Genomic DNA, 23787 nt, shown 5'->3' on the forward strand with positions numbered 1-23787 from the left:
AGACAAGCAACAAGCAAAAACAGTAAGTAAACTATACAGTATGTTAGCAGGTGGTAGGTATGATGAAGAGAAAACAGCAGAAAAGACTTAGGGGAAGTTGAGTGCAGAGGGTCAGGGAGGGCCTTAGAAAGGAGACATCTAAGTGGAGACTTGAATGGGTGAGGGTAAGCCATGTGGAATTCTGGGGGAAGAGCATTCCAGGCAGAAGAAACAGCAGGAGCTGAGGCCCCAAGGCAGAAATAAGTTTCAAGTTTGAGAAACAAATAGACTATTTCTGACAACTTCATGAATCTTAAGTCTCAGAACTCAGAATACTTAAGATCAATCATTTTATTGTCTGTCAAGAATTTTCTTAAAAAGATAAACCTGATGCTTTTCATGCTTAAAGGGGATAGCCAAAACAAAATAGTATTATTTTGAAGGCACATTTCCCTAGAAAATGGATGCCTTTTAATGAGCACAACTATGTAAAACTGCCCTGACGTTGATCTCAGGTAGGTCACATTCAACAAGACACCAACTAAAGATACAGTCATAATTAGGTATATCGGCTGTTCTAGGTAATGAACCTTGGTATGTAGGTCCCACCTAGAGGCAGATGGATATACAGGTGAGAGGACAGAAGCAATAGAAGTCTAAATCCATTATCTTCCCACCACCCCCAGCAGGTATGCCCACCCCCATCAAATCAAACATTCTAAACCACCAGCTTCCACCAATATTCCCCTCCATACCCTCCTTGCTTATGACAGTAACATACCACCAACAATTTCACTTATCCCCTGACTACACTCCAAACACTAGGGGTTCTCTGCCCTAGGGTCTTTGCATACACTGTTCCCTCTGCCTCCACATTACCACCATTCAACCCAAATAGGACTTCCTCAGGAAAGCTTCCCCGTCTTTCCATCAGAGTCCCTGTTGCACGCTCTTGTGTCATCACCAACATTTCTTCCCCACACCTGTGCACTCACACTCCTGCTCTCCCAGTAAGCTGTAAGCTCCACTCCGGGAGGGGCCGTGTGAGGTGGCCTCACCACTGCATCCTCACCACAGTCTAAAACTGTGTGGTTTGTTTCTATCCCACTCCACAGTCACAGCCCAGCTCTCATCACCTCACCACTTTTGCTTTCCCAGACCCCAGGTTCCTCTCACTGCAATCCAGTCTGCAGTGGTAGTTACCTGCCAGCTTACCTCTCTAAAATCCCACCAGGACTCTCCCCCATTTTGACTTATCACACAGCAGGTCTTGACTCCCCTTCACTGGTTTTCAGGTTCTTCCCTTATCAAATAACACCAAATGGATGCAACGCGATTTTCCCCTTTGCCTCCAGAGTCAGCCAGCCGCCTCATCATCTCAGCTGTTCCATTGGGCAACTCCTCCCTTTCTGTATATCTAAAGCCCACTTGGGGCGCCTGGGTGGCTCAGTCAGTTAAGCGTCCGACTTCAGCTCAGGTCACGATCTTGTGGTCCGTGAGTTCGAGCCCCGCGTCGGGCTCTGGGCTGATGGCTCAGAGCCTGGAGCCTGCTTCCGATTCTGTGTCTCCCTCTCTCTCTGCCCCCCACCCCTCCCCCGTTCATGCTCTGTCTCTCTCTCTCCGTCTCAAAAATAAATAAACGTTAAAAAAAAATAAAAAAAATAAAGCCCACTTATCCTTGAAAGTAAAATTCAAAATTCAAGACACACTTCTTCATGAGACCTTCATGCTCCACACTGCAATATCTCACCCCCAGGCCTTGTCTACATTTAACTATTCTCTTATAATTTTACATATGTTCGTTTTGTATCCCACACAACTAGCTGGAAAGGAAAGTTATTAACCTTTACTGGATGTCACTGGGTGTCAGACATTTCATGAGATATAAAACATCTGGGTACAGGGGCGCCTGGGTGGCTCAGTCAATTAAGCGTCCAACTCTTGATTTCAGCTCAGGTCATGATCTCAAGGTTTGTGAGATCGTGCCCCACATTGGGCTCCGCATTGACAGCCCAGGGCCTACTTGAAATCCTCTCTCTCCCTCCCTCTCTGTCCCTCCCCCACCCTGCTCAAAATGAATAAACAAATTTTAAAAACATCTGGTACATAGTAAATACTGTTAAAACTTTCATTCAATTACTGACTCACATTTTTTTATGGACAACCTTTAACTGTGTATGGTCTTAATGAAGCAGTCTTAAAGAAGAAAATAATAAAATCCAGAAAAAAAGGGAAATTTTTAAAAATTATTTTTTTAAGTTTATTTATTTTGAGAGAGAGCACATATGTGAGTGGGGAAGTGGCAGAGAGAAAGGGAGACAAAGAATCCCAAGCAGGCTCCACACCATCAGTACAGAGCCTAATTCGGGGCTCAATCTCATGAACCCTGAGATCATGACCTGAGCCTAAACCAAGAGTCAGATGCTTAACCAACTGAGCCACCCAGGCACCCAAACAGTAATTAAAAAAATTAAATGCTCATGAGTCCAAGAAAGAACAAACTGCTTCCATCTCCTTTCCCTACTAAATCAATCATCCAAGTTGTTGAAAAAAAGAAATGTAATTGATTTTCCTGAGCCCTGTCCACTTCAGGAGGGGAATGAAAAAGCAACAGTAATCTGTGAAGCCTGAGTAATGAAAAGTTGATTGTTGCTCCGGACTAGATAAACCACAGACATGACCTACAGGCTTGAAAACCAGCACCTGTCACCACAGCCACATCAGACACAACCCATCAGTCTTTCAGAGCTAGAAGGAAACTCAGAGATTTATCCTCATGTTCAAATGCTTGTATCAAACATGCATTTAACATACTCATTACCCAGGATCTGCAGGATCCTTTCCTATCTCCTACTCAGTTAAGAACTAGCAGTTTCTGCATAAGAGGAAACTATTTCTCAGACAAGGGGGTCTTCTTACTTTTGAAGATTTTTAAAATATTTTTTAACATTTGTTTATTTTTGAGAGGCAGAGAGAGACAGAATGTGAACAGGGGAGGGACAGAGAGAGAGAGAGAGAGAGACACAGAATCTGAAGCAGGCTGCAGGTTCTGAGTTGTCATCACAGAGCCCGACACGGGGCTTGAGCCCACAAACCGTGAGATTATGACCTGAGCCAAAGTCGGACACTTAACTGACTGAGCCACCCAGGTGCCCCTGAAGAATTTTTTTTAAATGTTATCTCCACATGCACTGACACAACCAGAAATAACCAGATGCATGTATAGCAAATGTGCATGTAGTTTGTATATGCTATATTCTCAGCCCAAAAGTTTTAAGGGGAAGTGTAAAATGTATCAGTAAGCATTATAAAAAATCACAGATGTTTCCAAATATTTGGATTCTCACTGGCTCTCACTCCCTTTTCTGCCTGCACTAGGAATCGAACACAAGAAATACAGCCAAACTGACTCAAATAGTGTCAATGAATCTTCGATGGAGAAAAGACTAACCAAAATGAGAGCCAAGCTCTTTGACAAATACATGCAACAAGACTCAAAATACGCCAGTCAGCTTAAGCTATCTTAGCTCATCATCATTTTTGGTGGAACATGCTTAGAAAACTAACAACTCAGCATGTCTAATAAGCCACGGATTCCACTCAGAGCAGCAGCATTTATTACACATGTGGGGAAATGGTCATTTTGTTGTCACTTTGTGACCCCAAACTCAGGCAGAAAGCACAAAATTATCTAACCATTTGAGGACAAAGGCAGAAATTTGTCCTCTGGTAAATACCTTTGTATATTTGTAAAGCCAAATAAAGTATGCCTGCCTTCTGCTTTGTGCTGAAAACCACACCACTCTTTGTTGGGAACATGGCTTTGGTCAACTCAGGAGTGACAGTGACAAGGGGAAAAGCACATGGCAGACCCAGGAAACTGTAAGCAATTCAGCACAGAAAATCACCACCCTTCCCCTAGGGGGAAAAGTCCTTATGTCTCTTTCAACTTGTCAACAACACCAGATGGGAAGCAGTTTAAAACATGTATGAATTTACAATGAAAATTTTCAGAAAAATAATTTGTTGAGTAAAGCAAGGTACACCTTATTGAATATGCACACCAGTTTTCAGTTGCCCTGATCTTCATACTTAAAAAAATATATATTGTCTCAGGACATAAATACTGTTCATCATTTGAAAACAATATTTAAAAGGAAGATAAGTGGCTTCCTAAAGAGCAGTTAGTCATATATTTATTCTTAAACACAACTGACCCAAATATTAAAATGGTACTTAAATGTTAGGTCACTTATCTTATTCTTGCTGGTGGGCATATATGTGCACATATTCACACACATAGTTCAGCATTTTCAAGCAGGAGAAAAACTCAAGATTTTTAACCTGAAAGCATACAAGGTGCCCAAGTTTTTTCACCCCAATTCACAGGACCTAAGGGGACTCATCTGCTGTCAGCCTAGGGTCTAGTTTCCTTTATAGTCATTCTTTGGGAGTCCCCATCATGCCTGTGTCAATACTGACGTTTCCATGACATTGTCACAGCCTTCTCTACCCGGGTGTCTGTCATAGGTTAAAGCAGTCTAAGGAAAAGTTCTTCAAGGTTTATGGGACAAAAGATTCTAGAAAATAATGATTTATTTAAGTTCTCATGATCCTCAAAATAAGGCTATTAAGATCCTTACAAAGACTAAATTGTAATAAGCTCAATTGTCATCATCACTGAAATTCACAAAAAAAAAAAAAAAAAAAAACTGCAAGTCTTCAGTTTTGACTCGTAATTTTAGTCCTACAAAGAATTTTAATGAGTAAATCCTGCCAGATTTCCAAACCGAAGCCTCATGTGTTTGAAACACATCTTCATCAAGTGATCAAGATTATCTAAATTGAATTTAACTCTTTATGCTTGGGTAGGCAAACTGACTACTACATTACCATTAATGCAAAGGGATTTATTTTCAGCTACGACCTTCAGAAGTCTGAAAAGCTGCACATGAAGATCAACCTCAAAAAAAGAGAGGGGGTGGGGAAGAAGCTGGTAGTTGGTTTCAAAGTGATCTCTGTCCAACCCAATAAATCAGTTTTCTAGTCAGCAAATGCAAATGCAAACAATAAAAAGCCTTTTCAGGGAAACTGTAATTTGACTCATTGTTTAGAACTGTCTAAAGACACTCTGAGTCATCATTTCACTTCTTTTTAGTCTCCCATTAGGATTAGCACTATATGGCTACATAATAATAACAGGTAATATTTATTTGGTATCTCTCATGTTATCATATGCTAGGCACTACTCTAAGCCCTTACATGGATTATTTCACTCAAACCTCATAGCTGTCTATGAAGTGGGTAGTATTATCATCTTCACTTCACTGATGATGAAACCAAGGCACAGAATTAAATAATTTGCCAAAGTCCACTAGTCAGTAAATTGACACTCCATAACACTTCAGCATTTTGCAAGAGTTTTTTCAGCCATTATTCTCTTTGAACCTCACAATGCTTGTGATATTGATGGGATAACATAGCATCAGTTTAATTTCACAAATGAAAAACTAGGGCTCCAAAACACGGACTTTTCCAAACTAAAAATGAAAGAGCTGGAACAGGAATCCAGGTTTTCTGAGTTTGTATTCTTTCCTTCTCCTACTACACAAGCTACCTTTTTTTATTGTAGACATTCAATAAAAATATTTTCATCAAGCACTGATCACTTTTCAAAGTTAAAATTCTAGATTTCTCAAAGCATAATTCTAGCTCCAGATGGTTCTCGTGATATCTAATTCACCCTTTTATCTCCAGCATCAAGTACAGTGCCTAGCACGCAGTAGACTGAGTCTGAGTATTCTGATATCCTTCTTCCTCCACCAAATTTATTCCTCTATGTTCATGCTAACTTACAACCCTAAACTGGCTTCAGAAGCACAGTCTATCCCCACAAGTCATCACTTTGAGGAGACCAAAGTCTACAAAGAAGTTCACAATCTCTTTTCCACAATCCAAAACCCAAAAAGCTATGAAAACTCTGTATTTTAAGTTTGATGCTAAAACCCATTGGATAACTATGGTAATCCACCTTCAAGAAGGCTCCCAGCGACCCCTGCCTCACAATATTCACTCTTAAACTGTCCCCTCTCACACCAAAGTTGGTTGGTGTGACCAACAGAGTATTGCAAAAGTAAGAGGATGTTAAAAAGACTGTGGCTTCTATCCTGGGCTTTCTCTCTCTCTAGGATCACTCACTCTGAAGGGAAGCCAGCCGCCATGCTGCAAGAACACTCAGGAGCCGACGAAGAGGCCCTTGTGGTGAGGAACTGAGGCTTGCCAACATGCACGTGAGTAAGCCTGGAACAGCTCCACCATCCCAAGATGACTGAGGCCTCACTTACAATTTGCGTACAACCTCATGAGAGACCCTGAACCTGAATCATCCGGCTAAGCCGCTCCTGGATTCCAGATTCACAGAGTCAGTAGGTGATAAATGTTTGTTCCTTAAGCTGCTAACTATTGGATGTAACATGCCACACAGCAATAGGTAACTAACACAGGGACAAAATCTGTTATACGCTGGCATAAGGCTACTTAGAGTCTCCATTTATATGCCCCCCCCACACACACACACACATCCACTTATTGTGAATATCCAGAAGATGAGCTGCACAAATGTTAATGTGCTTGTTTTATGAGGTGCCACCCCAGACCTGCCAGGGATGATACAAAATACATACAGCTGGAATCTGTATGTACACCTAGCTGGAATCTGAAAATTTTCAAACCTTGACACACCCCTGGCCCCAAAGGTTTCAGGTAAGGTACTGTGAACCTGTATTCACTTTTTTTAAAACCCCTTTTTATTAACCCCACCTTGGCATATTAGAAACATGATTTCTTAAAAGAATTTCTTTACCTCTTAGAATCTCCACCACATAACTCAATACTTGGTTACAAATTCTTTTCTTGGGTCTGTTGTTTTATAAGTTAATGTTTGTCTTTCCACCTAAAAGCTAAACTTCTTACAGGGAAGAGTCCTCCCTCTATTTTATCATCCCCGCCAGAAATCCTGGATGCTAATGGGCACACAACAAGCTCTGAATGAATTCTTGTAGAATTGAGTTCACAAAGCCATACCGACAATTCCAGACACATGGTATTAGTCCAGACCCCACCCCCCCATACTCTCACACTCAAAAACTATTTATCTTTAAATAACTGTCCCAGAACATGATGTAAAAACAGTGTCTGAAAGAAAAAAAAAAAAGCTGGCTCTCTGTGGAATTCTGGAAAATTTGCACATCCTCCAAGTGCCCTTGTAAACAGCTGCAGATGCATGAAATAATCGTTATCAAGGGAAAAGATCTATTAGCCTCCTGATGATTGGCCCATCTGAAACCTTTCAACGAAAGAGCAATTTTACCTTTCTGCTCTTCTCCCTTGCACCCGCCCTCAGGCAGTAAAGAAGGGTCACTAATCAGTTTTTAATTTTCCTTCCTAAGGAGATATTCAGAACGGAGCTGTAAGAACTCAGGGCAAAGCTTTACAAAATAAAGACCAAGGAAGAACTATAGACCTTTTAGATAAATAAGCATTTTTTAAGCCAAAATAATTAAAATGCAATGTAGTAAGTGTCGCTCTGAAAAGAAATTCCATGTAAGCAAACTCTTTTCTAAACTGGAAAAAAAAAAAAAAAAAAAAAAAGATTCCTTGAGACAAAAGGGTCTCTCCTTCTTATAATCTACCTGAAAAGAGAGCCACAAATCCACATGCCAAGACTGCAGAAGGAAATCAGGCCAGACTGTACGCGTATAAAGATTTAAAGAGAAGGAGAGAGGGAAGAGGGAGGGCTTGGGAACATGGGAGGAGATGGGATTGGCAGTAAACCTAAGTGATTTTCAATCAGTTCTGACCTCTTCCTTTATAATCAGCTCCCAGCCCTTCCCTCCTTGCATGCAGCAAAGGAATGAGGGGCGGGTAAGCACGGAGAAAATGACCAGATGGGAAACCAAGAGACAGGATTCTAGGACCCTATGCTGGGCTCTGGCAAATCACCCCTCATTGGTCCTCTGTTCCCTCGCCTGTAGAATCAGAGGACTGTGTGGAACAATTCCGAACGTCCATGCCAGCCCTCTCTATTCTAAGTGAAATCCAGTCTGCTATAATTCACGCCATCTCTTATACATTCTCCCCCTGGTGTCTGCTGTGTTTTCTGGCAGCATCTTGGGGCTGCATGAAGTGAGGCCAAGTGACCACACACAGGTTAGGTGCAGAGAATCAGACGGCTGAACTGTTGGGCAAAAGAATGAGTGGCTGGCAGGAAAAAACAATGACAGGTAGAAACAGGTTGTGAAAAATTTGTCCTGCTATGGCATTATCTGGATTCTAGACACTTGAGGTGTTCTTCGCCAAGGAACTGCCTATCGCCAGCTTATCTGTTGGGATTTTTCAACTGTTTGAATACTACCAACTTTCAAAGTGTGCAATCCAGACACAACTGTAAAGCGTACCCGATGCCAGTTTCAATACCACTAAGATTTGCTACAATTGTCCTTAGTCATGGGGGATGTTAGTCTAATTCCATAAAGCCATAGTTGCTTCTTAGGCTTGAACCTGCACTCCTGCTAGGAATCCTAGAAGTTCAAGGTCAAAAGGACGTCACAAGGGTGAGGAGAGGGTATGTGTGTTCAGAAGTAGTCTTGAAACCATCTACATCATTTTCCTAGAAGGAAAACCTTGCACAGAACACTGCTCAGGGCAAATCTCTAGCAATCTCTCGGTATGTTTCAAGGTAACAGATAAAATCCACACACCTATTTAAATATTAGCTCATCTAACATGCTACACCTTCACCTATCAAAACTAACAAAATTGGGGCACCTGGGTGGTTCAGTCAGTTAAGCTGCTGACTCTTGATTTCAGCTCATGATCCCATGGTTCGTGAGTTTGAGCCTCACATCAGCCTCTTCATTGACAGCGTACAGCCTACTCGGGATTCTCTCTCTGCCTCTCCCTGGCACCACTCACGTGTGCACTCACTCTTTTTCTCCCTCAAAATAAATAAACTTGAAAAACTAATATAATTATTCATAAAACATGCAAATACCCTTTTTCTAGTCCTCTATCAAGTGGTTTACAGAAAGAGTATACAAGAATCAAAGGCAAATCCTTTATACACAATGTAAATAGCAATAGTCAAAGGATGCACAGAACAGTTTTTGGAAATCTAAATATTCAAGGTTTCAAGTTATAAAAGCAGTAGCTGCAACTTCACTAAAACAATCCTTCTATCAGCCCTTCAAATATGACAAATATTTACTGAGCACCACCATGTGCCTGACACCCTTCCAGATTCTTGAGGATTTTATAGTGGATAAAACAGACAATGTTTTACAGCCCACAGGAAGTTTACAGGATATTTTTTCAGAAGTATTACATATCAAATTTCTTTTGAAGGGAGTTCTCTGTGTCTCTTGGACTTAGATGCCTGCTTCCTTCCCCAGATTAGGAAAGTTCTCAGCTATAATTTGTTCAAATAAACCTTCTGTCCCTTTCTCTCACTCTTCTGGAACTCCTATGATACGGGTATTATTTTGTTTCATGGAATCACTTAGCTCTCTAATTTTCCCTTCATGGTCTAGTAATTTCCTGTCCCTCTTTTTTTCAGCTTCATCATTTTCCATAATTTTATCTTCTATCTCACCTATTCTCTCCTCTGCTTCTTCCATCCTCGTGGCCACTGTAGCTAGTTTATTTTGCATCTCATTTAGAGCATTTCTTATTTCATCATGACATTTCTTAGGTCTTTGATCTCTGCAGCAATAGATTCTCTGCTGTCTTTTATGCTTTTCTCAGGCCCACTATTAGTCTTATGATTGTTATTCTAAATTCTTGTTTGGATATATTGTTTATATCTGTTTTGAGCAATTATCTGGCTGTCATTTCTTCCTGGATTTTCTTTTGAGGAGAATTCTTCCATTTCATCATTTTGGCTAGGTTTCTGTCTTTCACGTGTTTTAATAGCTTGTTACATGTCCTGCACCTTCGAGTACTACTATATTAAAAAGGGGTCATAGACTGTCCAGGGTCTGGAACTTCAGGAAGCGTTTTTGGAGTGTGTTGTGCGCTCTCTGTTGTTGTGTTTCCACTGCTCTATCCCACTGGTCAGTCCTCAAATTTGCTTTAACCTGGAGTGTTTCTTTGATAAATGACAAACACCTACCTTACCACGGAACTAATAAAAGATGCATAACAATAGGCATGTAAATCAATGGAACAGAATTGACAGTCCAGAAATTAATCTCCACGTTTATTGTCAATTGATTTTTTGGTAATAGTACCAAGACAATTCAATAAGAAAAAATAATCTTTCCAAAAACAAGCTAGGACAACTGGATACCCACAGATCTATCTATATCTATGAATCATGGACCTAAATGTAAGAACAAGGCTATAAAACCCTTAGCAGAAAACATAGGAGTAAATCTTCATGACCTTGTGTTAGGTGACAATTTCTCAGATATGACTCCAAAAGCACAGGGAACAAAAGAAAAAATAAACTGGGCTCCATCAAAATTAAAAGTTCTTGTACATGAAAGGACACTGTGAAGAAAGCAAAACAAAAACCCACAGAATGAGAGAAAACATTTCTAAATTAAATATCTGATAAGAGACTTGTATAAAGGACATATACATCCTTTAAAAAAAAAAACTTTTATACTCAATGTTAAAAAGACAACCCAATTTCAAAATTTGGCAAAGAATAGACATCTCTCCAAAGGAGATATACAAATGGTCAATAAGCACATTAAAAGATGCCCAACTTCATTATTCATCAGGAAAATACAAATCAAAACCACAATGAGATAACACTTTACACACAATAGGATAGTTACAGTCAAAAAGACATATTATAACAAGTGTTGGTGAGAATGTGGAGAAATTGGGAACCTTACACGTTGGTAGGAATGTAAAATGACACAACCATTATGGAAAACAGTTTGGCAGTTCCTCACAAATGTTATACCCATCAACTCCACTCCTAGGTATACATCCAAGAGAAATTAAAACCTATGTCCACATAAAAACTTGAACATGAATCTTCTCAGCAACATTATTATACTAGCCAAAGTCCATCAACTATTGGATGGATAAATAGATAAAGCATATCCATACAGTAGAATATTATTCAGCAATAAAATGACATGAAATACTGATACATTAGGAATGAACCTTGAAAGCATTATGCAAAGTGAAGGAGCCAGTCACAAAAGACAACATACTACATGAACCCATTTCTATGAAATGTCCAGAGTGTGAAAATCTACATAGACAGAAAGACTAGTGGTTGCCTAGCTAGGGGGGTGTGGGTGGGAAGGGTAGAAAGATATATGGAGTGGACTGCTACTAGGTATGAGGTTTCTTTCTGGAGTGATGAAATGTTCTAAAATTGCGGTAATAGTTGCACAACTCTGTGGATATATGAATTGCACACTTTAAATAGATGAATTGTATAGTGTGTGGTTTATATCTTAAAACTGTTTTTAAAAACTTAAATTAAGAAATTAAGCAGTCAAGCAGGTGCACTATTTGTACCCAGGGAACCTGGGCAGTAAAGAGTAGAAAGATGTCTTTGCTTCCTCGGGTTCATTCATTTATGTCAATCTAGAGGCATCTTTTCTTATTCAGATTAACTCGTGGATACCTACTACTCCTTAGGAACTGGGCTTGACTGGAGATATCCCATAAGAAAGACTTAGCCCTCTCCCTCAAGGCTTTCCATCTCTAATACAACAGCTACCACTCTTCAGGCACGAAACTAAGGGTTTCACATGCAGTATCTCAGAATAAGGTGGAAGGCCTACCCTAATTTTCAGATGAGGAAGCAGACTCAGAGAGGGTAAATGACTGGCCAAGTTCATAGCTTGAACAAATGGGAGGGAGACCCGAAGCTACATCTACCTAGACAAAGCCCATGTTCTCTTCACCTTACTATATTCCTCCCAGGGTGAGGTGGACAGGACAGCAGAGGAACTGCTGCAACGAAATGCAGGGTTGATCAGGATCAGAAGAGGGCCTCTCCTGTGCTACACCAAGGAGAAGTCTTCAGAAAAGGTCATAGCTCATTGAGGGCTGGGACTTCAATCAAACAAGAGGAAGCCGGGTGGGGCTTTACAGGCTGAGAAAAAGACACAGGCAAGGGAGAATGTGGAGCATTCAGACTTGGAAGCATCTCAGTCTGGCTACAATACAAGATAGGTATAAGGAAAAGGTGGGAGAAAGAACAGAGGGAGGTGAGTCCGATCACCAAAGGGCAGGAATGCCGCTCTGCGGCCACCATGAAGGAATTTAAACCTGAGCTGTAGGGGTCGAGATGAGAAAGACCACCCTATAGGTAATCACAAGGAGTTAATGCTAGAGACAAGGGCAGTGGTGAGAAGGCTACTGCAACTGTCCAGCTGACACCTGAGACAGGTCTAAACCACGGCAGGAGTAATGTGAGGAGGAGAAACAAATCTGGAAGATGTTCAGGAGTTGGGAATTCCAACGCCTGGACGGATGTGGAAATTTAAGGAGAGCATGTGTGCCAGAATCCTGACCCAAGGTATCGAGTGAACACTGTCATGGCCAACAACACCCACAACTCCCTCCTTCCTTCCTGACTGGGCCTCTCCCCCACGAGGTCACTTGCCTCAGGGAAACTGATTCCACCCCCACCCAGCCCCATGGAGGATACGGTACCCCAAAGGTGATCCCATTGCCATTATGGCTCAAGAACGACCACAAGACTCCTTCTGCTAAAAGGCACAAGGGGAAGTCTGCTGAGGGACTTCTGGAGGAAGTGTCTTCTCTCCTAAAAAATAGGCCATCTCTACTTCTATCTCACATACTGCCATGTACGATTATCATCTCCACAAACGTCTGCTACCACCTGCTGATGACACCCTCCCAAGATGTCAGAGCACAGAAGAGATGGAGAGAAGCTGGGGCCTTGATGTCATCAACCCACCCTCAACTCCTATCCTTGTCCCCAGAGTCCCTGATAGGTGAGCAAACAAATTTCCTCATATTAAAGCTGTTTGCAGTCGGATCTCTGTAACTATAAACCAAAGCATCTTAACTGGTAAAGACCAAGTGTGGTCTCATTCATCAAACTAGGCAGCACAGAAGGAGCAAGACTAGAGGGAGCAGAGGGGTAGCGATGATGGGCTTAAGCATCTTGTGTGATACCCAGTGGGCAATCAGAAATAAAATTCAGGTGAGAGGAAGGAAGTCTGGCCTAGGGGTACAGATGTAGAGTTTCAGCCTTCCAGTGGTAGCTGAGGCAATGCGAGGCGAAAGAGATCTGACAGATCACTTGTATATATGAATATCAACCACCCTATTCCCCAATTTCTAACACCCACCCACCCCCTCAGAGAGACAGCATCACTTTGGGCAGGAACAAGGGGTTAGATATCACAAACTGGAATTCACAAAGAAATTTATTAGCAAATAATAGATAGTGCATAATAATAACTATCATTTATTGAGCACCTTTTAATCCTATGTGCCTAAATTTTTTTCTCAAATTCTACAGTCATCCAGCAGCTATCAGGCCCCCCAACTTACAGATGAGGAAGCAGAGCCTAGTTCCAGGGAAGAGTCACGTGGCCAGTCACAAGCAGAGCAGGGTTTGAACACGGGATGGGGGTGGTGAGACGGGAGAGGCTGAAGGTGGTCACACAGCATCCAGGTTAGAAGCCTGATTCATGTGTGACACATGAGGGCCATGACTACATTGGGATCATTAAGTATGGTAGAGAAAAACCAGTTTTGACAAGTGATAGTTAAGGTGACAGAGGCTCCAAGACTGCCTCTCAAACTCAGCTCTGAATGAAGACCAAGGTGGGACCCAAAACTCAAACAGTCTTTGTTAGGCTAGCCCAGGAATCTGACCCTCTCTCGGGCCACTGTTTGTCTGGAAAGCTGTAGTCTGGGACACCATCCCCACAATGCCGGGAACCCCTGGCATCATAAACTGTGCTTTCTCATGTTCTTACGCATGTCATTTCTAAATAGTCTGTTGCTACATTTGGTTCTGTCTTCAGTCTTGGTCGGCTAATTCCTCCCCCACTATCTGACCTTTTGGTTATTGTCCATGGGGGCTAGCACTCAGCACCTCTTGGTTTTCCTTGCCTGCCACCATCTCCCTTGTCCTAACTTCCTCTTGGCATCTCAATACCCTTAAAAACAAACTTCTCACACATTTGGAAGCCACTGCTAGGCCCTTTCATGTCTTCAGGATTATTATTAGGAAAGCCTCTGGGGGAGCCATCTCAGCCTTTGGGGAATCTCCTAAGCAAAATGTTTAGAATAATGGATTAACAGTAGGCAGCACTAAGGAACAGTGGCTGTCCCACTTAAACAAACAAACAAGAAGTACATACATGGCTCAGAGGATGCAAGAATGCAATCCACATTTTTTAGAATGGTACAGACTCACCAAAATGTAGTTAACAGGCTTTTCAAGTCATACACTAAACAGGCTGGTTCCTGACCTTAATGCACCTAGGCTATCCCTAAACAAGTGATGCCTGGTCAATCTTAATACATGAAACTTAGAAACACATCTTGTGATGCAGAAGAAAATGGCAGTTACTCATTACAACCCAAAGCAGGCTGATGAGGAGCACTGAGGCTAAAATATTGCAGACAGCTCAGACAAAGCAGTCAATCCCAGAGAAGCTGGAGAGGCATGGTAAATCTGACCTCTGACTTGTCATGTTTGTATCTGGTCTGCAGAAAAATACACTGTGCATAGGAATTGAAAACTTATTTGTCATAAAAACCCAGTATTTGAGGCACCTGGGTAGGCTCAGTCATTTGGGTGTCTGACTCTTGATTTTGACTCAGGTCATGATCTCGCGGTTCATGACATTGAGCCCCGCATCGAGCTCTGCCCATGGAGCCTGCTTGGGATTCTCTCTCTCTCCCTCTGCCCCTCCCCTACTTATGCTCTCTCTCTCTCTCTCTCTCTCTCTCTCTCTCTCTCAAATAAATGAAACATTTTAAAAACATAATATTTAACTTTTGACACTGTCTGTGCCAGTAAGCCTTACAGCAGTGTCAGATGAGGTTTACGCAGCTTCAAGAGTAAAATGGGTGACATGGCAAGATTAAAAATTACACAATGGCCCCTGATTGTGTAAACCCACACCGTGAAACCAACGGACTATGTCCTCACGTGGTTTACAGAATAGGAGACAAGAAAAAGTAACTAATGTGTGAGAATCTATCTTCCACTCTCGAAACATGCCCTTCTTCCAAAAGACTCAAGTTCTAAGTGGAAAGTTTCTTTATTTTAGAAATAAAGAAAGAGAGAGACGGAAAGACGGAATACTAACCTCTATGATACAAAAAAGGTATGATTCGGGTTTTCTGAAAAAGCCGCTCATCAGCTGTTCGGTGTGCTGCATACATTCAGTCCACAGCACCATCTCATTTTCCACCCATTATCAATATAAAAATTAGAGTATCTTGGCAACAGACTTTTCACAGTGAGGTTTACTTTATTCTGAGACCTTTTCTAGTAGAAATAAAATGGCAAAGGAACCTCATTATCCATAAGATTTTCAATGTGTCCTGTTCCAGCTGTAACATCACTCCTTTCAACTCTCTATTCAAACGACAGTTAATAAGCATCTATTGCATGAGGTGTGTAGCTCTAGCTGCTAGGGGACCACAGGTAGGGGCTCACAAGTTACCAGAGGAGACAGATGTATCCAGAAATAATGCTTGCAATGCGCTAAGTGCTATTACAGGGCGTATGTGAGGCCAGGACTAGCACTTAAGTTTGCCTGGTCAGCCTGGGTTGAAGGCTTCCTGGCAAGTAGGACACTTGATTCAAGTCTTAAAGGATGAATCCAGAGGAGTGTGTACTTAGGGAAAAGTAAAAGGGTACACCACTCAGCAGGAATCCAGTGCCTAAAAAGGCACAAGAGTCTGGTACATTTGGGAAAGGGAACATTTCCGTGTACCCACAGACCAAGTCATTTGGGTAGGCATTCAGAACTGCTAAAGGTCTAGATAAGGTAGGGTGCTAATGCAAACAATGCAGTTTGGAATTTATGTCTTTTGCCCCTCAGGAGACATTTGGTAACAGCTGGGGATATTTTTGGTTGTCGCAAATGGGCAAGAGGTGCTACGGGCATCTCGTGGGTAGAGGCTAGGAACACAGTTATCCCACAATGGACAGGAAAACCTCCCACAACAAAGAACTGTCTAGCCCTACACTGAGATACAACTTGACACAAACCATCAGAGAAGAGTTTCCCATTTTCTTTGTAAGTGTCTTAATAAAAATAACAAACTACTGGGGCGCCTGGGTGGCTTGGTCAGTTGGGCATCCGACTTCAGCTCAGGTCATGATCTCACAGTCCCTGAGTTCGAGCCCCACGTCCAGCTCTGTGCTGACAGCTCAGAGCCTGCTTCACATGCTGTGTCTCCCTCTCTCTCTGCCCCTCCACCGCTTATGCTCTTTCTCTGTCTCAAAAATAAATAAATATTAAAAAAAATAATAACAAACTACTGTCCATCTGGCTGATCAAAAGAAGAGTCTGGACCTCTGTCTCTACTATTTAGATTTAACTTTATCACCACCTACTATGGTCAGAATGTTTGTGTGCCCCTAAAATCCATTATGTTGGAAACCTAACCCTCAAGGCATTAGGAGTTGGGGCCTTCAAGATTACTGCTCTTACAGAAGAGGGCCAAAAAAGCTCCACAGCCCCTTCTGCCATGTGAGGGTACACAAGAAGTTTTTCACCCAGAAAAAGGCCCTCACCTGACCATGCTGGACTATGAGAAATAAATTCCTTTTGTTTATAAGCCACCCAGTCTACAGTATGGGTTATAGCAGCCCAAATGGATGAAGACACCACCCATGCTCAAGAGCAACAACAGCTCTGTATCATCATCATCATCATCATCATTATCATTATTATTGTTAGTAGACTATGTCCAACTTAGGGCTTGAACTCATGACCCCAAGATCAAGAGTCGCATGTTCCTACAACTGAGCCACCCAGGCGCCCCCTAACAGCTCTGCATTAGTTGAAGTTTAGTTCAGAGTCAGTTCAAGTTTAGCATTACAAAATTCAAGAAAAATTATATTAACAGGACTAAAAAAAAGTGTGGTCCACCAAAAAACAAGGAAATTAGAAGCACTTGGAGAAGGACAGCCATTAGCTGCGAGAGCATTTACAGTTTGGGGATTTGATAAGGCTGTATTGTAGAAATGCAATTTGCTAAGAAAGCAGAACTTATGTACTCTCAACAATAACAAAAAGGTAATTTATGTGAAGTAATGGATGTGTTCATTACCTCAGTGGTGGGATGGTGGGAATCCTTTCACAACTTATATTCTACAAAATCATGTTGTACACTTTAATTTCATTTGTCAATTATACCTTAGTAAAGCTGAAAACAGTTTGAATAATTTTAAAAACAAAAAAGAATTTTTGAAGGAGGATTAATATAGGAGTCCATCTTTTTTTTTTTTTTTCAACGTTTATTTATTTTTGGGACAGAGAGAGACAGAGCATGAACGGGGGGAGGGGCAGAGAGAGAGGGAGACACAGAATCGGAAGCAGGCTCCAGGCTCTGAGCCATCAGCCCAGAGCCTGACGCGGGGCTGGAACTCACAGACCGCGAGATCGTGACCTGGCTGAAGTCGGACGCTTAACCGACTGTGCCACCCAGGCGCCCCGTAGGAGTCCATCTTAAACAGACACAACATGGACATTCTATTTGAATTTCAGAAATGAAGATGCAGTGTCAGTGAGGGCTACATCTAACCCAGTCATATCTAATTTACCAACCAATCAAGACCCACAGCCAATCTCACATTAACAGTAATGTTGGTGTATGATTACTTGCTTCATCTAACGTTTATCAGGTCCCTGACTCTGTATCTTATGAGGCTGATGTTAAAAGATACAGGTATTCACCTATATACTTAATATGATTTATGAACCACTACTGCTTTTCACTGTCTTCTTAATCTTCTTAGGCGTTTTCCTCACCAGTCCAAATGGAGTAAAAATTATAATTCTCGGTAACCGAGATGCATATAATTTAAGTCTCCACTTTCTGTTTTTCTAGTTTATCAGGAAGTTTCTGATTGAAGCATCAAAACTGACTCACAATATTCCCTCAGAAACCTCAGGATGATTAGGAAGTAACTTCATTTAAAAGTTAATGGGTAAACTGTACCCTTCAAATGTGTGAAATTGTATATCTCAATAATGCCTTTTAAAAAGTTAATGGAATTTCCATCTTGCTGTCATATTGGTTTCATTAATTTAGTCAAATACAACAAGGGAAAAATGAGCACCTCAGTGTTTATTACGTTACTGCTCAGAGCACGACAGCCTCCCTGAAACAAAAATATTAATCCAGTTCATATTTGTAGCAGCAACTTTGAGGACTAAATTTCTAATCAAACCTTGTGATTTGTTTTTCCCTGAAAATCTTTTGCTAATCAAATGTCAACTTACACCAGTAGTTTGAGCCACAAATTTTGCTCTCTCAGACAACAAAAAGAAAGATCCTTACTTCCCCCAGCACAGAGAGCGACAAAGGACGTAACAAAAGTTTCCCTGAGCAAACATTGCTCAAAAAAACCAAAAGACCAACCACAGCAGAAATGCTTACTTAAATAAACAACAGAGATAGCAGCATAGAACAAATAGCTAAAAGCTATTGTGTGGGGGTCAACACACCACCAATAGCTTTCAGTTTATATAAACCTTATTTATAAGATTCTTATAAATCTTAGATAGGGCTCAAACTGCATGCCAAAGACTTCCAGCTTATCAAGGTGAGGTTACCTCTAAAAAACAAAAAAAAAGAAGCAAATTTCTCCATAATGTTAGTATGAATATGAATACAAATATATTATGTTTTTTTAATAGAAAATTATTTTCCATTTAATTGCTATTCATCTTGACATAGAAGACGTGTAACCATCGTCTCAAGGCTGAAGTGCCTTTCCATGGGAACAAACACATCAATTTTTTTTCTTGTTGATGAAAGACTTTGATCTAAGTTGCAGAAAATCACTTCATAACTAACTTTGTAATGTGGCGCTTAAACAAATCCAGAAAGTGTTTTTCAAAATGGCACACAGAAAATATGTTTTACCACGCTTCTCTATTTCTTCTACTTAAATTTACTATAATTAATCTTTTTTTAAACTCACAATACATTATTATAACAGCAATACAAGCAAATTCTTAAGTGACTAATAATCAGTAAAATTCCTTCCATGAAAGAATGAAATAGGTGAGTAATTTTAATGCAAAATTAATGGTCTTTATTTCATTTGAGATAGAACATGGAAAAGGGTCATCTCAAAATGTTAGAAAATACTTTTTAAAAACAAAAAGATTTTTCTATTTTAATTTCAGGAGGGAAATGGGCTAATTGATGTCATATGCTTAATTTTGACTTTAATGATAATAAAAGTTTTCAAATGTACTTTTCCAAGGGGAAACACCATTATAGTTATTGGCTATTTCATTTACATTTTAGTTTACTATTTCACTCATAACTAAAGGAGTTAAAAAGAAAACGCAATGTACAGAATAATAATATACACATATCCATTCAACGTTTGAATACCATCTACACGTGAGATGCTGTTCGTACATTATTCCATTTATAAATACACATATGTGTTTAATTTTGTACATACCACAAGTAGATAGGTGCTTAACACATGCATTTCATGGTAGCCTGGTAGTTACAGATAATGTGGTTAACTTCAGCAGACAACATCTGTGTTACACATATGGCCATCAAAATAATTGTGGCATGCTTTTGTGACACTGAAAGAGGCCAAGCCTGTTGCAAAATGATTACTTCCAACAAAAGCCTGCTTAAATTATTGTTTAGTTAAATGGCACATATCCAAAATAACAGCATTATAAAGTTGCTATTGCCTTTGAATCACTCACCAATTTTCAACATATTTGTAAAACAAGATAAGCACCATCAGTTTATAAAAAGCAATTATGGATCAGGATTTTTTATTCATGTTTCTTTGACAAAATTATTCCATTTGATCCCGAGTCTTGGCTGCTCTCTTGACAGAATAATGTACATGCTCCACAGCTGACAGGGATATGGCTTTCATGATTAAATAGGAAGCTCACACTCCAGATGACTTTATAGACTTTGCACTTCAGAAAGATTTCTTTGTTGGTTTAGTATCAGATCATCCGTTATCTTTTTCTAATGGTTTCTTTCCCCAAGCCAAAGAGAATCTATGTATTATCAAAAATTTATGGTTTTTTTTTTATTTTTGCCTATTTGCACAGTACACCAAAGAATGTTACATCATCTTGAAAAGTTCTTTTCCTGATTTCATGGGGGTGGAGGGGTAGAACATAAAGAAAAGGTGAAAATATAAAATATGAAGCACCCTTTTCCAAGAGTCTTTTCCTGGCTTTTAAAGGAAACACCAAACGAGAATCTGATTGACTTTTGCTTTTTATAATTACTGGAAAACAACTGCTCAAAACAATTTCCTAAAGGAAGGGTTAACTTTATCTTGTGACTTTAATTGATCATTTTTGCCCCCGCCCCCATCTCCAGCAGAAGAACGACACCTGTGAAATTAGAATTCTGTACACCAAGAATGGTAACATCAAAGCTGAAGCTTTTAGCCAGGAACAGTTACTCTGGCGTGCATAAAGCTATGTAAAAACTGATTCACACAAGGAAATGACCAGGGCCTATGCCATTAGGATTAACTTCTGACATACAAGACTAGAAGAAGATACTGGCAGCTTGAACTTCTTTCTCAGACCTCCAGCATTACCAGGATGGAGAGTGGGGGACAATAGTTGGGGGGGGGGGGCGGTAGCCCCTCACCAGACTCAGCTGCTAAGGTTACTTAAAAAGCTCCCGTGATTTAAATACGGAGAAAGAGAAACAAAACGTTCCGAATTCCGATCACCTTTTGGTAACTACGTGGTTGCAAGAGCAAACAAGCGCGCAGGCGCGTCGGTCAGGTTGTCAACAATAAACATAAGAACTCTTCAAAATTAAGGAAGTGGATCTCTGCAATCTCCCACAGCCTTTTTGTTTGGGTTCTCTAGGTTAATAGTAGTGATTCCATTTTAATGACCTACAGACAGGCGCAAAGTTATTTACCGAGTCGCTTTGAGAGATGTTTACTTAAATATGGGGATAAAACCAGTTCGCTTGTGGAACTGGAAATTATCTTCCGTCCAAACGTAGCATTACTCATCTACAAACCCAGGGAGCACAATCACAGCCACCCAGTAAATGTGTTTCTGCGAGTCAACTAGATTACTTCCCCAATGACACTAACAGAAAAAAGCCTCAACAAAGCCACGGGAAATCGTGCCTTCAACACTGTATTCAGCCTGTATATTCAGGTTTGCGCGTCTTTGGAGCCTCGGGGGCCTTAGATGCTTTTGGAGGAAACCGGTCCCGGGAAGAGTTTGGGTCTCAGTTGCAGGACTGTGGGTTGCAGCTGAGAGTCGATGAGCGAACACCCTTTGAGACGTGAAACTTACTTCCCTTTTTGAAGGGACTCGAAGTGAATCCACCCCGACACGTCCACACTCCACCTGAGCGCAGGGCAGCTGCGGCTCCTTCCCACCGCGCAGAGAGCAGTCGCCGGCCGAGACCCGTGACAGCCCTCAGACAAAGCCTAGGACCCCAGCGCCCGCCCGGCTGCCGATCCCCGGAACACGCCCCCGGCCCGCGCCTACCTTGATGCCCTGCTGCTGGGTGGTGAGGGTTAACTTGGATTCATTCAGAAGCAAAACTTCGCAGTAAAATTCTTCTGGAACAGCGCAGAAGCAGCCCATGTTGGCTGTGGCCGTCTCCAGCCAGGAGAGAAAGCTGCGACCCAGGCGCCGAGCCGCCCCCTCCCCTCAAGCGCGAGGCATTAATTTATTGTCCGCGCCGGGGCCAGGGCGAGGGGACCGGTTCCCGGCGAGGTCCAGGGCCGCGCGGACGAGCCGCCCGGCGCCGGCTGGAGGGAAGGAGGGCGGAGAAGCCCGGGAGTCAGCGCCCGGGAGCCGCCGGGGAAGCGCCGGCGGAACTGAGCACAGAGGGCGGCGGCGCGTCCCCGCGCATCCTGCGGCTCCGGCTCCTCCGAAGGCGGGGGCGCCGCGGCCCCTCCCGCAGTCCTGGGGACGACAAAAGTCGTCTGGCAATGGGGGCAAGAAGCAAGAAAAGGGAGGAATGCGAGCTCGAGGCCCTCCCCAGACGAGGAAACCCTTGGGAGCTGTTCAGCCCCCTCCGCCTGTCCCCGGCCGGAGTGCTACCGAGACACCCGGCCTCCTTCCCCTGCGGAGTCCCCAGAGGGCTCCCACTTCCAGCTCCGACCCCACCCCGCAGTCCCCAGTCCGGTCCGCCGACTGGGGAACACTCGGCTGTTCCTTTGTGTCAGGGGTACCCGCGACGTCCCAGTCCCACGGCAGGGCCAGTGGCGAGGATCGTCACTCTGTCTACCTCGGCCACCCGGAACCCCGAGAAGTATCGGAAAGGGCAGCGGGCTCCTTACCAAGACCGGCGAGTGCAAGTCAGCTCGTGGCGGGACGCAGCTCCCGTCTGGGGACCGTGGAACTCATCACGGGGGGTTGTGTGTGGCTAAGTTCAAGCTGGCCCTCCGAGAACGCCTTTGCTGCGGCGGCGGAGCGCTGCTCCTTCGGGATTTTCAGAGAACTGGGGAGTGAGAGGGCTTGCGGGCGCGCCGGCGGGCGGAGAAGCGGGCGCCCAGGCTGGGAACGCGCTGGCGGGCGGGTGGGGGTGTGCCCTGGGCGCGCAGGCCGCGGCGGCTCCCGGGAAAGTTCTCTAGGCTGCGCGAGGGGTGGCGCCCCGGGCGGGAGCAGCCCAGGTGCAGCTGGGCCGGGCCCGAGTGTCTGCAGAGAGCCCTGGAACGAAGCTGGGGCCCAGAGGCCGGGAAGGGGCGCCCCTTCCGGGCGGGGTCTCGGCTGAGAGCGGAAGGCGGAGCGGAGGTGGTCCAACGGCGAGGTGCAGGCAGGTCCGCACCGGAACCCGCGCGCACCACCCCGGCCGCTCGGCTGTTCGGAGCCCTGGTTCTGATTGCTGTAGCCGTTTCCCGGGGAGACGGAAGGTTGGCTCTAGGAAGGCCGGGCGCAGTTCTGCTCGGACCCTGGCGTTCGGCGCTCCCAGTCCCACGCCCTCCGCACGGCGGGTCGTGTCCAGGAGTGGCGGGCACAATAGCTCTGAGGCTGCAGTGACCCCTGGTGGGTCCTCGAGTCCGTGCACAAGCAGCCGAGGCTGAGCGCAGGATGAGGCCGGGCCCCGCTGGACTTCGGAGCAGGTGCAGTCGGTGCTCTCCAGCTGGGAACCAGCAGCGAGTTAATGCGAGCCGAGAGGACGTGGGCCGGGGTTGACGGTAGGCCTCCCAGAAAACTTCCCTACTTTATATTGAGTGTTAGAGCAAGAGCTCTGGCATCAAACATAGTTTTGAGTTCCCTCCTCTACCACTTACAAGCTAGGTGGTCAAAACTCACAAAATTTGCTTAAAACCTAGGACATTAGTAACTTAAAAACAATTTTTTAAAGAAAAAAACCGAGTAGAATGGAAATGAACAATTTGCAACTTTAGAAGGAGTTTCCTTCCATAGTGATTTTCCACAAAGGACCTTCTAAGGCTTCTCCTTTCCTGATATCTCAGCCCCTTCTAAACATGAATTAGCACAGTCCCCAAAGTGCAATAGATAAACCCTCATGTTTAATGCGAATTTTACCTAAAGCTAAGAACCAAACCCTGTTGTATCTTCCAAGCCTTCTGTGAAATTGAAGCAGGTT

The 23787-nt window shown here is 42.9% G+C and overlaps 1 protein-coding gene across 5 annotated transcripts in view; it reads right to left on the reverse strand.

Moving 5' to 3' along the window:
* The window catches only part of EPB41L4A (erythrocyte membrane protein band 4.1 like 4A), a 256036-nt gene extending 233369 nt beyond the window's left edge, over positions 1-22667 (reverse strand). For all 5 annotated transcript variants that reach the window (XM_045500766.1, XM_045500758.1, XM_045500748.1 and 2 more), the window contains exons 1-2: positions 22514-22667; positions 21714-22136 (exon numbers count right to left, since the gene is read on the reverse strand). In XM_045500766.1, the coding sequence (XP_045356722.1) occupies positions 21714-21812 (99 nt within the window). In that variant the 5' untranslated portion in view covers positions 21813-22136; positions 22514-22667. The remainder of the gene's footprint in view (positions 1-21713; positions 22137-22513) is intronic.
* Positions 22668-23787: the final 1120 nt, after the last annotated feature.

The sequence above is a fragment of the Leopardus geoffroyi genome, chromosome A1 (genome assembly GCF_018350155.1).
Source record: "Leopardus geoffroyi isolate Oge1 chromosome A1, O.geoffroyi_Oge1_pat1.0, whole genome shotgun sequence".
In the NCBI taxonomy this organism is placed as follows: Eukaryota; Metazoa; Chordata; class Mammalia; order Carnivora; family Felidae; genus Leopardus; species Leopardus geoffroyi.